General features: G+C 53.3%; 2 protein-coding genes across 8 annotated transcripts in view; both read right to left on the bottom strand.

Annotated features, from left to right (window-relative positions):
* Dnm2 (dynamin 2) overlaps positions 1–4,896 on the bottom strand; it is a 69,219-nt gene extending 64,323 nt beyond the window's left edge. The window contains exon 1 of one of the 7 annotated variants that reach the window (XM_013034018.1): positions 4,475–4,896. In XM_013034018.1, the coding sequence (XP_012889472.1) occupies positions 4,475–4,635 (161 nt within the window). In that variant the 5' untranslated portion in view covers positions 4,636–4,896. The remainder of the gene's footprint in view (positions 1–4,474) is intronic. The other 6 variants (XM_013034017.1, XM_013034016.1, XM_013034014.1 and 3 more) reach the window with 6 other exon arrangements.
* A 2,059-nt stretch (positions 4,897–6,955) lies between these two features.
* Positions 6,956–13,874, bottom strand: part of Qtrt1 (queuine tRNA-ribosyltransferase 1) — a 7,870-nt gene continuing 951 nt past the window's right edge. Inside the window, exons 2-10 of the mRNA XM_013033972.1 lie at positions 13,655–13,723; positions 13,415–13,553; positions 12,735–12,813; positions 12,533–12,648; positions 7,937–8,075; positions 7,678–7,753; positions 7,459–7,568; positions 7,289–7,376; positions 6,956–7,208 (exon numbers count right to left, since the gene is read on the bottom strand). Coding sequence (XP_012889426.1) covers positions 7,056–7,208; positions 7,289–7,376; positions 7,459–7,568; positions 7,678–7,753; positions 7,937–8,075; positions 12,533–12,648; positions 12,735–12,813; positions 13,415–13,553; positions 13,655–13,723 — 969 coding nt within the window. The 3' untranslated portion in view covers positions 6,956–7,055. The remainder of the gene's footprint in view (positions 7,209–7,288; positions 7,377–7,458; positions 7,569–7,677; positions 7,754–7,936; positions 8,076–12,532; positions 12,649–12,734; positions 12,814–13,414; positions 13,554–13,654; positions 13,724–13,874) is intronic.

Below are 13,874 nucleotides of genomic sequence, written 5' to 3'. Positions count from 1 at the left end.
CTTGCCTTGCATGCCTGAGGCCCTGGGTTCGATTCCTCAGCACCACATAAGCAAAAAGAAACAAGCGGAAGTGGCACTGTGGTTCAAGTGGTAGAGCGCTAGCCTTGAGCTGAAGAGCTGAGGGACAGCGCCCAGGCCCAGAGTTCAGGCCCCATGACCAGACCCCCCCCCCAAAAAAAGTCTCAAACTCAAAGGCTTCCAGAGCAGGCAGAACCTAGTAGAGCCATTCTAATAATCCGGCGGAGTTCAGGAACAGATATGTGAACCATTAACTCATCCAGTCCTGGGGCTTGAACTCAGGACCTGGCCGTTGTCCTTGAACCTTTTTTGTGCAAGCCTAGCACACTACCACCTGAGTCACGGCTCCACTTCCGGCTTTTTGGGGTTGACTGGAGATAACAGTCTCAGCATTTCCTGCCCCGCAGGCTGGCTTCCTCAGATCCTCTGATCTCCGTCTCCTGACTAGCTTGGATTACAGGCCTGAGCTCCTTGCTTGTTTCCACTCTCTTAGCACAGTGACCTCAAAGTTAATCCATGCTGTAACCACTAGCAAAACTTCCTTTTTTCTAGTTTGGTGGGGAGGTGGGGTGGGGGGACACATAGATCCTCTCCGTGCGGCCCAGACTGTTCTCAGACTTCCAATCATCCTGCCAAACTCCTTCCTTTACAGGCTCCCTGACTAGGATTACAGGCATGAGCCGCGGTGCTCGGCTACACTCCCACTTCTTAATTGGGAATGAAAGCTCAGGCCTTGCATGTGAGGAGTGTCGTTCAACGATGCCCCAGTACTATCCCCCCCAAATCCCTATTGCCAGCTACCAAAGTCACCCCACCAAACCCAGTGCAGCCAAGTGGGGGGGAGCTATGGACCTCATTACTAAACTCTAAAGACCTTCCAATGATATGGAATATGGGTTCTTTGCCAGGCACTGGTGGCTCCCACCTGTAATCCTAGCTATTCAGGAGGCCGAGATTTGAGGATCGAGGTTTGAAACTAGCCTAGGCAGGAAGGTCTGTGAAATTCAAATAAACTTCCAAAAGGTTGGAAGTGGCACTTTATGTCTTGACACAAAAGCTCAGGGACCCCGAGGTCAAGTCCCAGAATCAACACCAAAAATAAATAAATAGAAAACCAGAGGGCCAGCTCTGTAACCCCTAAACCAGGACAGAGCTCCCTTTCCATGCAGACCAGCAGACCAGCCTTCCCAGACAATCCACAAGGAAGAGGGAATGAAAGCAAACAGTGCCTGCTGCCCCTGGGAGCCTGGTCTGTACACACACACACACACACACACACACACACACACACACACACACACACACACACACACCCCTCTTGAAGGCATCACACACACACACACACTTGAAGGCATCACACACACACACACCCTCTTGAAGGCATCACACACACACACACACACACTTGAAGGCATCAGGCGCCTGCCTATGTATGTTTATGAACAACCGAGGAAGGAAACAAGGGTCTCCACTGTGGCCTCAGAAGAACCAGGGAGTGGAATTCAGAGGCCCAAGCCAGGCCCAGTAGGGTACAGCTGCAATCCCATTACTTCCAGCCTCCCTACTGGAGGATCTGAGGTTTGAGGCCAGCCAGGGTTACGTAATGAGGAAAAGAAAAAAGGAAGGAAGACGGCCTGCCGTCCCGGGCAGGTAAAGCTTTGCTGCTGGGCTCTCACCCGCATTCCAGAAATTAAAAACGAACTTCCGTTTTTCTCAAAGAGCAGGCTTTTCTACTTACTGCTTTGTAAGCCTTGAATTACTGATTTGTTTTTTTGTTATTTTGTGTTTGTGTGTGTGCGCGCGCACGCTGGTTCAGGGCCTTGAATTCGGGGCTGAGCACTGTCCTTGAGCTTTTGTGCTCCAAAGCTAGCATTCCATACTAGATTCAAGCTCCGCTTCAAGCTCTTTCGTGATGAAATGGAGAGTCTCATGCGCATTCCTGCCTGGCTGGCTACAAACCATGATCCTCAGATCTCAGCCTCCTGAGTAGCTAGGATGACAGGTGTGAGCCACCTATGCTCAACAAAGTCAACTTTTTTCTCCTTCTTTTTCTTTTTTGTCAGTCATGGGGCCTGCACTCTGGGCCTGGGCGCTGTCCCTCAGCTCTTCAGCTCAAGGCGAGCGCTCTACCACTTGAGCCACAGCGCCACTTATGGAATTTACGGATGATGTGATACTGAGGAATCGAACCCAGGGCTTCAGGTATGCTAAGCAACCACTCTACCACTGAGCCACACTCACAGTCCTGTCCCTGAGCTTCTTTTGCCCTAGGCGAGCACTCTACCACTAGAGCTAATTTGCCACTTACAGCTTTTTCCAGAGTAGATTATTGGAGATAAGTCTCTAGGAGTTATCTGCACGAACTGGCTTTGAACTGTGATCCTCAGATCTCAGCCTCCTTAAGTAGCTAGGATTACCAGCGTAAGCTACCACTGCCCAAGCAAAAGAAAACATTTTTTTTAAAGCAATTTCTCTTGTGTGTTTGCAGTACTGGGTTTGAACTTAAGGCCTGGCACTTGCTTGGTGCTGCTTGTGCTTTTTCCCAGGTTTAGCCCGAGGGTTCAAAAGATCCCTGTGCTTCTGCTTCTTGAGTAACTGGGACTCTACAGGCATACACCTCCATGCCAAACCAAAGGCAGCGCTTTTTTTTTCCTCTTCCTTTTCTGTCCATCATGGGGCTTGAACTCAGGGCCTGGGCACTGCCCCTGAGCTTTTTCTCTCAAGGCTCCTGCTCCACCACTTTGAGCCACAGCGCCCCTGACCGGGAGCACTTTCAATGCACCGTGTCACCGCCTCCTTTTCCATTCTTGTTCAGGGCCATCACCACACACAAGCAAATGAAGCACAGCGCTGTGCGATGCCCACAGCAAGCCTGGGTAGGAAGGAAAGCAGCCCTTGGCCGAGGGGCCCCCCGCCAGGCCCGGCTGCCTGTACCCCTGGCACCTTTCTGCCCCAGTAAATTCAGGGCAGTGTGCCTGGCACAGCAAAGAGGAGGAAGAAAAAAAAACAACCCAGGACGGTGGGAAGGCAGGAGCAAGGCTGGGCGCCCAGCCTGATGGCTTTTCTCAGTCTCCTGGCCCATCTCTAAGGTGCCACCCACGAGAAAGAGCTGACTGAGACGCCAGGGTGAATGTCACCGCCGACGACCAATAACTACGGAGAGGAATGCCGGCTCAGGGGATGGGGATGTTATCTATTGGCAGCCACACCAAAGACTTCCTGGAATAGAAGAGCCCGCCCTTGCGGGAGGGAGAGGCCAGCAGTAAGGGGGAAGGGCAAGGGGGGTGAACCAACTCGGACAGCACTCATCCATCCACTTCCTGAATCCCAGAAACAGCCCGGGAGAAACACTTGCCTGCCGGATGGCTTTGGGGGGGGAGGCGGGGGGGCAAACCAGGGCTTCTCCTCGGCTGCTCTGGCCAAGAGAAAAAGAGCTGCACCCCAGCACTTGCTATCCAGGCCCAACTAGGCAAGAAGCCCATTACACCAGCTCAGTGGAGAGAAGCTCCTAGTTGAGCCTCCTTGCTAGCTCGCAGACCCTGGGATGCTGTGCTAAGGTCCAAGACAGGATTCTAGAAAGTTCTCCTGAGCTCAAACTTCCAACTGAGGAGAGGAAAAAAGTTTTCAAGCTTACTCTTTTGGTTCTCTTGCGCCCCCCCACCCTTCCATTCTCTGGTCATTCCTGGGAGAGAGACAGTGATGTGTAGACACTAAGAGTGGGCAGACAAGATGGATTCACTTGTAAGAAAGGAAGAGCCAGCTTTGGGGGCAGAGAGGAGAGGGAAAAGCCAGCCTAGGAGAACCAGACAAGCCAGATCTCCCCCGCCACCCCAAAGTCCAGCGACAGTGTGACAGTGGAGGCTAGCTGGGGGCCATCAGACACAAGGTCTCCCCCCCTAAGCTTTAGAAAGTCTGGGGGGGGCACAGATGGGCGACCCGACAGCAGACAGAGGTCACTCGGGGACAGCTAGCCAGGCAGCAGGGGACTTCCGGGTGGGGGTCTGGACAGATGGACAGCCAAATGGTAACGGTAGGAGAACCAAGCAACCAAACAAAACAAAACGGGGCACGGGGCTGGGGGCGGGTGTGGAGGAGGAGGTGAGGAGGCCGGAGGCGCGGCTCCAGATAAACGAACCGCCATGCAGACGGCGGCAGTCACCCCCCGAAGACACCCCAGGGGCTCCCCGGAGACACGGGCAGAGCCGATCGGACTCCGTAACACCGAGAACCCCCCAAACCATGTCACTGCTGAGAGCCGGGGCGACACGCACGGCCGAGGGGCGGGGGTGTCCGCCGTGCGGGGTCGCCGCCCCGCCGCGGGGCCGGGCCCGCCTCCCCGGTGCCCGCACGCGCGCGCCGCGGTTACGCCGTCCGCGCAGGGCGCGCCATGCCCGAGCCCGCCCGCCCTCCGCGCCCTAGGCCGCCGCCGCCGCCGCCGCCCGCCGCGCTCGCTCACCGGCCCACGAAGTTCTCGAGCACCGAGCTCTTGCCGGCGCTCTGGCCGCCCACCACGGCGATCTGCGGCAGGTCCAGGTGGCAGCTCTGGCCGATGGAGCTGAAGGCGTCCTGCAGCTTGTTGACCAGCGGGATCAGCTCTTCCATCCCGCGGTTGCCCATGGCGCCGGCGGTCCGGCCCTCCGCCCGAGCGCCCGGCGCTCCCGGCCTGTGTCCTAACCTTCCCGGACTTTCTCCTCAACGACCCGGCCCCGCGACGTCAGTGGCCGTTGCTTTCCCCCCACCCCGACCCGTCCCCGGGACTCGGCGAGACGACGCCAGCTCCCGGTTCGGCCTCACAGTCGCCGCCTCATCCGCCTCATCCGGTTCTCAGGCGACACCCGACCGGAGCGACCTCCCCGCCCCGGCGCGGGGGGCGGGGAGGCTGCGCCCCCAAAAAAATCTAAAGCCGCCTTGAATTGGTCCACACTGTTGCCACTCACCCATGTGAGCCAATGAAGGCCTACAGCTGAGTAAGCCTTCCTCCGAGGGGCTGTTCCGCGAGCTCATTGGAGGAATGAGCTGTCACTCTTGTGCGACAGCCAATAGGAATAGAAACTGAGTTGTCAAGGCTCGGGAGGCGGTGTTTCGGGAAAAGACATGGTGGCTCCGCCCAACATGGAGTTCCACGGGTTTATTGGCAGACAGAACTGCCAGTCTAAAGGATAGCCAATGATTTTAGAGATCGAGCCTCAAACTCTGGTTTGTTACTTGACGCTATCTAGTTCCCTAAAGTTTTTCTATTGGTCAAAATAAATGTCATTTCGCTTCTACAGCCAATAAGGTAAAAGAGGCTGAGCTTCAACGTTCCAATCTTGACTCTGATTGAGAACTGTATCTGTCAATCAAAGGAACTCTCATTCTAACTGGTGATTGTAGTACGTTACTGTCTTCTGAAGAAACTCCCGTTCTAAACTGGTGATTGTTGTGTATTAGTCTTCTGGAGTACAGGTTAAGATCCGCCATGCTCGCCGAAAGGCGACACCTCGTGGTGGGACCCAGTGACTGTCACGTCTGAGTTTTGGGATTCTATAGAAACTCCATGTCCCAGAATGCCTCGTCATTCCCAGCCTGCGTGACGCTCTGAACGCGGAGACCCAAGACGCTCAGAAGTTGAGTCAAGCAAGATTTATGTCTCCTAGGGAGAGAAGGAGACTATGGCCCAGTGGTAAAGTGTCCGGGCCGAGAGTCAAGACACAAAGAAGAGCTTAGTCGTGGGGCTTGAACTCAGGGCCTGGGCACTGTCCCTGACCTCTTCCATTCAAAAGCTAGTGTTCTACCACTTTGAGCCACAGCGCCACTTCCGGCTTCTGGTGGTTCGTTGGTGATAATTCTCCTGGACTTTCCTGCCTGGGCTGGCTTCGAAGCATCATCCTCAGATCTCAGCCTCTTAAGTAGCTAGGATTACAGGCCTGAGCCACCAGCGCCAAGACAGCAGTAACTTCTTCATGTTAACCTTGGGCAAGCTACTTCCTATTTCAACTCCTGCCAATGGCGACATGAGTGTTCACTTCAGATTCTGGGAGCCCTGGTGCATAGGAAAAGGGCTCCTGGTTGTGCTCCCACAGATCAGTGCTGGCTTGTTTCCATCACCGGTTGCTCCTAGAATCTCTCTCCCTCTCCCAGGTCTCTGCATGCTAAACACAAGCTCTTGCCGGTGATGGTTCTTTTAGTTTTTGAGGGTACCGGGGTTTGACCTGAATCTTGTTAAACACTACCATTTGAGCCATGCCTCCCTCCCCCCCTTAAATAAAGTCATGTGGTTTTTGCTTAGGACCAGCTTCTACTGCCTAACCTCCCTTGTATCTTGTGTATCTGGGATTAAAGATTCAGGCTGCCACACTCAGCTTGTTAACTGGATGTTCTGTTTCTCCCAGTTGGCCTCTAATGATCCTCCACATTTCCACCTCCTAAGTAGCTGGAATTAAAGGTTGAATTTCCACATCCCAATTCTGTATGGCTACTTTTTACTGGTAGGCTTTAAGTCAGGGCCTGGGTGCTGTTAACTTTTGTGCTCAAGGCTAGCCACAGTTCCACCTCCTACTTTTTTGCTAGTTAATAGGAGACAAGAGACTCACAAGTTTTCTAAAATGGACTGGCTTTGGACCTATCCTCAGATCTCTGCTGAGTGGCTAAGATTACAGGCTAAGATTACCTAGCTTGTATAGTTACTTTTCATCAGTAGGAGGAGACCCAGATAGATCACCTCCCCAAGAACACACAGACACATGCTAGTTAGAATTTCAAAGTTTATATATTTTTTTAAAAAGTACAGGGCTGGGAAGGTGGTTCCGTGGTAGAGTGCTTGCCTCACATGCATGAGGCCCTGGGTTCGATTCCTCAGCACCACATAAGCAGAAAAAGCCGCAAGTGGCGCTGTGGCTCCAATGGTAGAGCGCTGGCCTTGAGCTGAAGAGCTGAGGGACAGCGCCCAGGCCCAGAGTTCAAGCCCCATGGCCACCCCCTTACCCCCACCCAAAGTACAAACAATCTTAAAAAAAAATCTCTTCCAAAGCCCCCAACTTCCCTCTCTCGTGGCCTGCTCAGTTCAATGTGATCCCCACAGAGGCCAGGGCTTCGGAGGCCCAGGCGGGACAGAGGTTGTGGTCCCCGTACATGGTGCGCATGAAGCTCCGCACGAAGTCAGGGAAGCGCTGCTCCAGGATGCTGGTGCGCATGGCGCTCATCAGCTGCAGCTGCAGGGCGGAGGGGCGTGGTCACTGGCCCCGCCCCACCGGGAAGCCCCGCCCCGGGAGCCCGGCCCGGCCCGGCCCACCTGGTAGGCGATGTTGTGGACGGTCAGGTGGTGCAGGGCCGCCGTGTTGTCGCTGTGGAGCAGGGCGTGCAGGAAGGCCCGGCTGTGCCTGGAGCGCCGGGGGAGGGGGCAGGCAGTGTCTGAGCAGGGCCCACCCCGAACCCCTCCAAGCCCCCCACTTCCTCACCTACTTCTGGCAGGTGGGGCAGGTGCAATCCTGGTCAATGGGGCCGAAGTCCTTGGCATACTGCTTCCTCTTCAGTTGCAGGTTCCCGGTGGGCACCAGGGCGGAGCCAAAGCGCTGGAAGGAGGGGGGGAGAGAGAGGAAGTGTCATCCGGGACTTCATCATCAGGACCCTTCCCCCCACCCCGGTTTCCCACAGTCCTCTGCGCCCCGCCCCGGGTCTCACCGCTGTCCGGGTGGGAAACACGCAGTCGAACATGTCACAGCCGAGGGCCACGCAGACCACGAGATCCGTGGCGTAGCTGGTGAGGGGCAGGGGTGCAGCCACGGGGGGCCAGTGAAGGCGGACCCCACCCCACAATCCGTCCCAGCCACCCCCAGGGAAGAGCCATTTCTTTCTCACCTACCCCCCAAAGCACCCCCAGCAGGGGGGAGGGGAAAATCTGCCTCCACCCCCCCCCAGGTGAGGCCCAGCCCAAACATACCCGACCCCCATGAGGTAGCGGGGCTTGTCCTTAGGCAGCATGGAGGTACTCAGCGCCACCATCTTCCAGAACTGGGCCTTGCTCTCGCCCCCACTCAGGCCCCCAATGGCAAAGCCCGGCACGTCCCTCTTGGTCATTTCTGGGGGCACAGATGGATGGTGGCCAAGTGTCAGTGGCCCCACACCATTGATTTTTGTTCCTATTCTGTACAGTTGACACTAAATCCCAGGAATCAATAGGCATTCCTTCAAATGTAGGCCTTGAGCTGGGCAGGGTAGCTCATGCCTGTAATCCCTGAGCATGAGGCAGGAAGAAAGGAAGTTCCAGGCTAGCCAATATGGTGAACAACAGATAGGGTTGTGGAAGATGTTCTCACCCAACCACAGGCTTATGTGCATGTTTTGAGCCCATTTATCACAGGGTAGGCTGAGCTAGGCTATTTGATACAGAGGTAGAGTAAATGCATTTTGGCTTTTCAACAAAGATTTCTTTGTTCAATGCCAGTGCTGGGGCTTACACTCTAGGCCTTGAGCTCTTGCTCTACCACTTGGTCCAATTCTGGCTTTTTGGTAGTTAGATAAGAGTCTCATTAACTTTTCTTTCTTCCTTTTTTCTTTTTGGTCGATCATGGGGCTTGAACTCTGGGCCTGGGTGCTGTCCCTGAGCTCTTCAGCTCAAGGCGAGCGCTCTTATCACTTGAGCCACAGCACCACTTCTGGTTTTCTGGTGGTTTATTGGAGATAAGAGTTTCACGGCTTTTCCTGCCCAGGCTGGCTTTGAACCTGGACCCTCAGATCTCAGCCTCCTGAGTAGCTAGGATGACAGGTGTGAGCCACTGGCACCTGGCTTCTCATGAACTTTTCTGCCTGGGCTGGCTTCAAACTGTGCCCCTCAAATCTCAGCCTGCTCAGCAGCTAAAATTACAAGTGTGAGCTACCTGTGCTCTGCCTTAGTTTCTGCTTTCATGAACATGAGCTGGGCTCTATTTATAGACTCACTGGACCAGAAGGCAGGAGGTTAACAAGGACCTCTTTTGTTTATTCTTTTTTTTTTTTTTAAAGTAGTACAGAGGTTTGAACTCAGGGCTGGAAATATGGCTTCACGGTAGAGTGCTTGCCTAGCATGCATGAAGCCCTGGGTCCAATTCCTCAGTACCACATATACAGAAAAAGCCAGAAGTGGTGCTATGGCTCAAGTGGTAGAGTGCTAGCCTTGAGCAAAAAGAAGCTCAGGGACAGTGCTCATGCTCTGAGTTCAAGCCCCAGGACTGGCCAAAAAGAGAAGAAGAAGAAGAAGTTTGAACTCAGGGTGCTGCACGTGGTGGGCTGGTGTTCTACCGTTTGAGCCTTGCACTGGAATGTTTTCTTACCGTTCTCTACTCCAGTCAGGATCACAGTACATAGCCCAGGCTGGCCTGCAATGACCATTTTCTTGCCCTGGCTTGCTGAGAGCTGGAATTACAGGTGTGCACTACCACACACAAAGGATGTTTCTATTCTTTTTTGGAAGTGGTGGAAATTGACCTCAGGTCCTCACAATCGCTAGGCAGGCGCTGGAAAGCGAAGAAGTACTTCCAACTCCTTTGGACATTATTTTCTACACACATCTCATTTTATCTTCAGGAGTCTCTGTGCTCCGATCCTCCTGCTGGTGCTTCCCAGTGTTTGTGGGAAGCCACTGTGCTTTCCTTGTAGCTGGGAGAGCAGGCGTGCACCACCATGCTCAGCCATTGGTTGAGATGGAGCTGGGAAGGTCTTTTTATCTGGGTTGGCCTAGAACTGGGACTCTCCTAATCTCTGTTTCCCAAGTAGCTAGGATAACAGAGATGAACCCCTGTGCCTGACAGAGGACCTCTTTTATAAGATCACAAGGCTGAAGGCAGAAGCAGGCAGGATAGTTTGACTGGACGTTCCCATTCAATCCTTACCGTCATTGGCTGAAAGTAGAAACAACTCCCCGCTTTACAGAGGAAAAGAAGGTCCAGAGAAGTAGACAATGGCACAGGGGTACCTAGCCCCCCAGCAGAAGATTAAGAAGGGATGCAGACAAATGAGCATTCTCAGCTTTCCCGGGTCAGCCCATTGCCTGGCGCCCTGCTGCCTCTGCCTTCTCTTGCTCATCTTTTTTTTTCTTTTTGTCAGACATAGAGCTTGAACTCAAGGCCTGGGCGCTGTCCCTGAGTTCTTTTGCTCAAGGCTAGCACTCTATCACTTTCAGCCCGAGCTCTACATCCTATTTTTTTGGTGGCTCATTGGAGATAAGAGTCTCATGGACTTTCCCGCCCAGGCTGGCTTTGAACCACGATTCTCAGATCTCAGCCTCCTGAGTAGCTAGGATTATAAGCGTGAGCCACCGACACCTGGCTCCTTGGCGCTTTTTCTTTGGGCAAGATAAAGGGTCTCCCATTTTCTGTCCATCAGTTCTGAACGGTTTTTTATGATGGGAATCGGATCTGGCCCCTCTCCTGCTCTACAGTCCTCCAGGCCTCCCCAGCAACTCAGTGGACCATGCCAGGACCTCCAGAACTGGCAAAATAAAACTCAGCACTCACCTCTGACCATATACTTCCAGGACAGGAATGGTAACGTACAGTAAACACTGAAGCATCTAAACCCCAAATAAGGACACACAAGCTGCACAGAACTAGGTAAGTGACACAAGAGCTCTGTGGCTCAGATTCTCCATCAGTAACTTTGGAAACCTATTTGTTTCCACTGTACGGAATGGCTCTCAAGACTCAAAAGAACCAGGCACTGGCTGCTCACATCTGTAATCTAAGCTAGGCAAAAGAGTAAGATCTGGGGGCTGGAAAGGTGGCTCAGTCGTAGAGCGCTTGCCTTGCATGCATGAGGCCCTGGGTTTGATTCCTCAACACCACATAAGCAGAAAAAGCCGGAAGGGCACTGTGGCTCAAGTGGTAGAGCGCTCACTTTAAGCTGAAGAGCTGAGGGACAGCGCTCAGACCCAGAGTTCAAGCCCCACAACCGACCAAAAAAAAAAAAAAAAAGATCTGGAGAATCACAATTTGAGGCCAATCCAGGCAGAAAAAATAACACTAGATTCCACTTCCAAAATAACCTACAAAAGGGGCTGGGAATGTGGCTTAGTGGTAGAGTCCTTGCCAAGCATGCATGAAGCCCTGGGTTGGATTCCTCAGTACCACCTACACAGAAAGCCAGAAGTGGCCTGTGGCTCAAGTAGTAGAGTGCTAGCCTTGAACAAAAGAAGCTCAAGGACAGTGCATAGGCCCTGAGTTCAAGCCCCAGCACTGGTAAAAAAAAAAAGCCAGGCTGGAGGCATGGTTGATGTGGTATATCAGCTGTCTACTTAAGTAAAAGGACCTGCCGGGCGCTGGTGGCTCACGCCTGTAATCCCAGCTACTCAGGAGGCTGAGATCTGAGGATCGAGGTTCAAAGCCAGCCCGGGCAGGAGAGACCGTGAGACTCCCATCTCCAATAAAAACCACCAGAAAACCGGAAGTGGCACTGTAGCTCAAGTAGTAGAGCGCTCGCCTTGAGCTGAAGAGCTGAGGGACAGTGCCCAGGCCCAGAGTTCAAGCCCCATGACCGACAAAAAAAAAAAGTAAAAGGACCTGAGTTCAAACCCTAGTTCTGCAAAAAAAAAAAAAAAAAAAAAAAAAAAAACCCAAAAGATTAATCTGGAATCATAATTTGGCATATTGACCTGGTACTGGTGGCTCATGCCTGTCATCCTAGCTACTCAGGAAGCTGAGATCTGAGTATCAGGGTTCAAAGCCAGCCTGGGCAAGAAAGTCCATGAGACTCTTATCTCCAATGAACCACCAGAAAACGAGAAGTGACACTGTGGCTCAAAGTAGTAGAATACTACCCTTGAGCTAAGAACTCAGGGACAGCGCCCAGGCCCAGAATTTAAGCACCATGACTGGAAAAAAAAAAAGGGAATTTTTCCTGTTGCATAGTAATTATGGAAAAATCACCAAGTATTGAATTTTTCACCTTCTCCAAACATATGCCTCATTGGGGCCTCCTTTGTCTTCTCTATTTTACTTTATTTACTTACTTAGTGTACGTGCTCAAACAGAGGCTTGACTTCAGCTCCTACACACTACCTGTCAGTTCTTCTGCTGAAGGCTAGTGCTCTCCCACTTGAGCCACAACTCCACTTCCAGCTTCTTGGTGCTGAATTAGAGATGAGAGTCTCACAGGACTTTTTGCCTGAGCTGACTTTAAACATGATCCTCAGATCTCAGCCTCTTGAATAGCTAGAACTACAGGTGTGACCTACTGTGCCCAGCCTGTTTTACATTTTTTTTGTTTTGTTTTGTTTTTGTCAGTCATGTGGCCTGAACTCTGGGCCTGGGCGCTATCCCTCAGCTCTTCAGTTCAAGGCGAGCGCTCTACCATTTGAGCCACAGAGCCCACTTGTGGCTTTTTTTGCTTATGTGGTACTGAAGAATTGAACCCAGGGTCTCATGCATGAAGGCAAGCACTCTACCACTGAGCCACCTTCCTAGCCCCTGTTTAACTCTTTAATGAAGCCCCACCCCTGTGCCTGGCCTGTGTGGAGGACTGTGATGGACAAGGCCTGGTGCTGCCAGCATCTGGCTCCCTCTACCTTCAAGGCAAGTCGTCCGGAGATCCGCATCAAGCCCACCCTGGATGATGGCGAACAGATTCTGCTTGTCATGCTGCTGATGAGCTGCAATGCAGCGGTCCAGCCAGCGGACTGATCTGCAAGAGAGCCCTGGTTGTGAGTCCCAGGGGCCTGTTGAAATGAAGGGACCTGGATCCCCTCCTACTACCACAAGTCAGCTGACCTGTGCATGGCCTCCTCCACGCGGGGGCCTGTCACAGTGCTGCTGACCACGTCGTCCAGCTGCATGATGATGTCTGAGCCTGAGGGTGAGGTAGGACGCTGTCAGTAAGGAGTCCCCCACCAACTGGGCACATGATAAACCCCAGCAGTGCCTGCCACATATGGCTGATTCCTAGGCAGCCATCCTAACCTGTTTAAACAGAGGACTGATTGATTGATTGATTGTGCTGGTCCTGAAACTTGAACTCAAGGCCTGTGCTGTTGCTTAGGGTTTTTTGCTCATGGCTGGCCTTCTACCACTTGAGCAAAAGCTCCATTTCTGGCTTTCTAGTGGTTCTTTGGAGATAAGAGTCTTACAGACTCTTTTTTAACCCACCACCTTCAGATCACAGCCTTCTGAGTAGCTAGGATTCCAGACATGAGTCACTAGTGTCCAACTTGAATAGCTTTGCTTCTCATAGAGGGAAAATGCAGAATACACTTAAACTTGCTTGTATTTACTGTAAGCACTGCAAGGGTGTATAACACATTAGTAACAGTAGCAAAGCAACCAGTGGGAGTAGAGGAGATGGGTAGGAGGACGCGAGTGGAAGGGGCTCTGTTAACACATTTCATACAAAAAAGTACAAAGAATATATCTTTGTCCCGGGATACCCAGGACTCCCCCTGGGATCCGCTCACCCAGCGCATTCTGGATCTCCACCGACCTCTCTGGGCTCAACAGGGTCTCTTTGCCATCATAGGGGGAGCGGAAGCGGACGCCCTCCTCTGTCACCTCGGAGAGCGACACCAGGGACACCATCTGGAAGCCTCCGCTGTCCTGAGGGAACCCCCATCGCAGAGCTGTCAAAGGGGTTAGAGATTGTGGACCGACCCCCCCACCCCAAAGAGGCGTCCATGATCTCCGCCCCACCCACTCACCGTCAGGAGATTGTGGGGCCAGTTCATGAAGCCATGGAGACCCTGGGCTTTTTGGATGAGCTCAGGACCCTGCGACCGGCGTGGGGGTGGGGGGCGGAAGCGTCCGGTTACGGGGTGAGGGCGACCCCGGGTCCCGAGGGCTCCGCCCCGGGGCCCTCCCGGGTCCCGAGGGCTCCGCCCCGGGGCCCTCCCGGGTCCCGAGGGCTCCGCCCCGGGGCCC

Source organism: Dipodomys ordii, unplaced genomic scaffold (genome assembly GCF_000151885.1).
Source record: "Dipodomys ordii isolate 6190 unplaced genomic scaffold, Dord_2.0 Scaffold180, whole genome shotgun sequence".
NCBI classification, from domain to species: Eukaryota; Metazoa; Chordata; class Mammalia; order Rodentia; family Heteromyidae; genus Dipodomys; species Dipodomys ordii.
The sequence above is the reverse complement of the archived record's forward strand: the minus strand, read 5'-3'. Positions and strand labels throughout refer to the sequence as shown.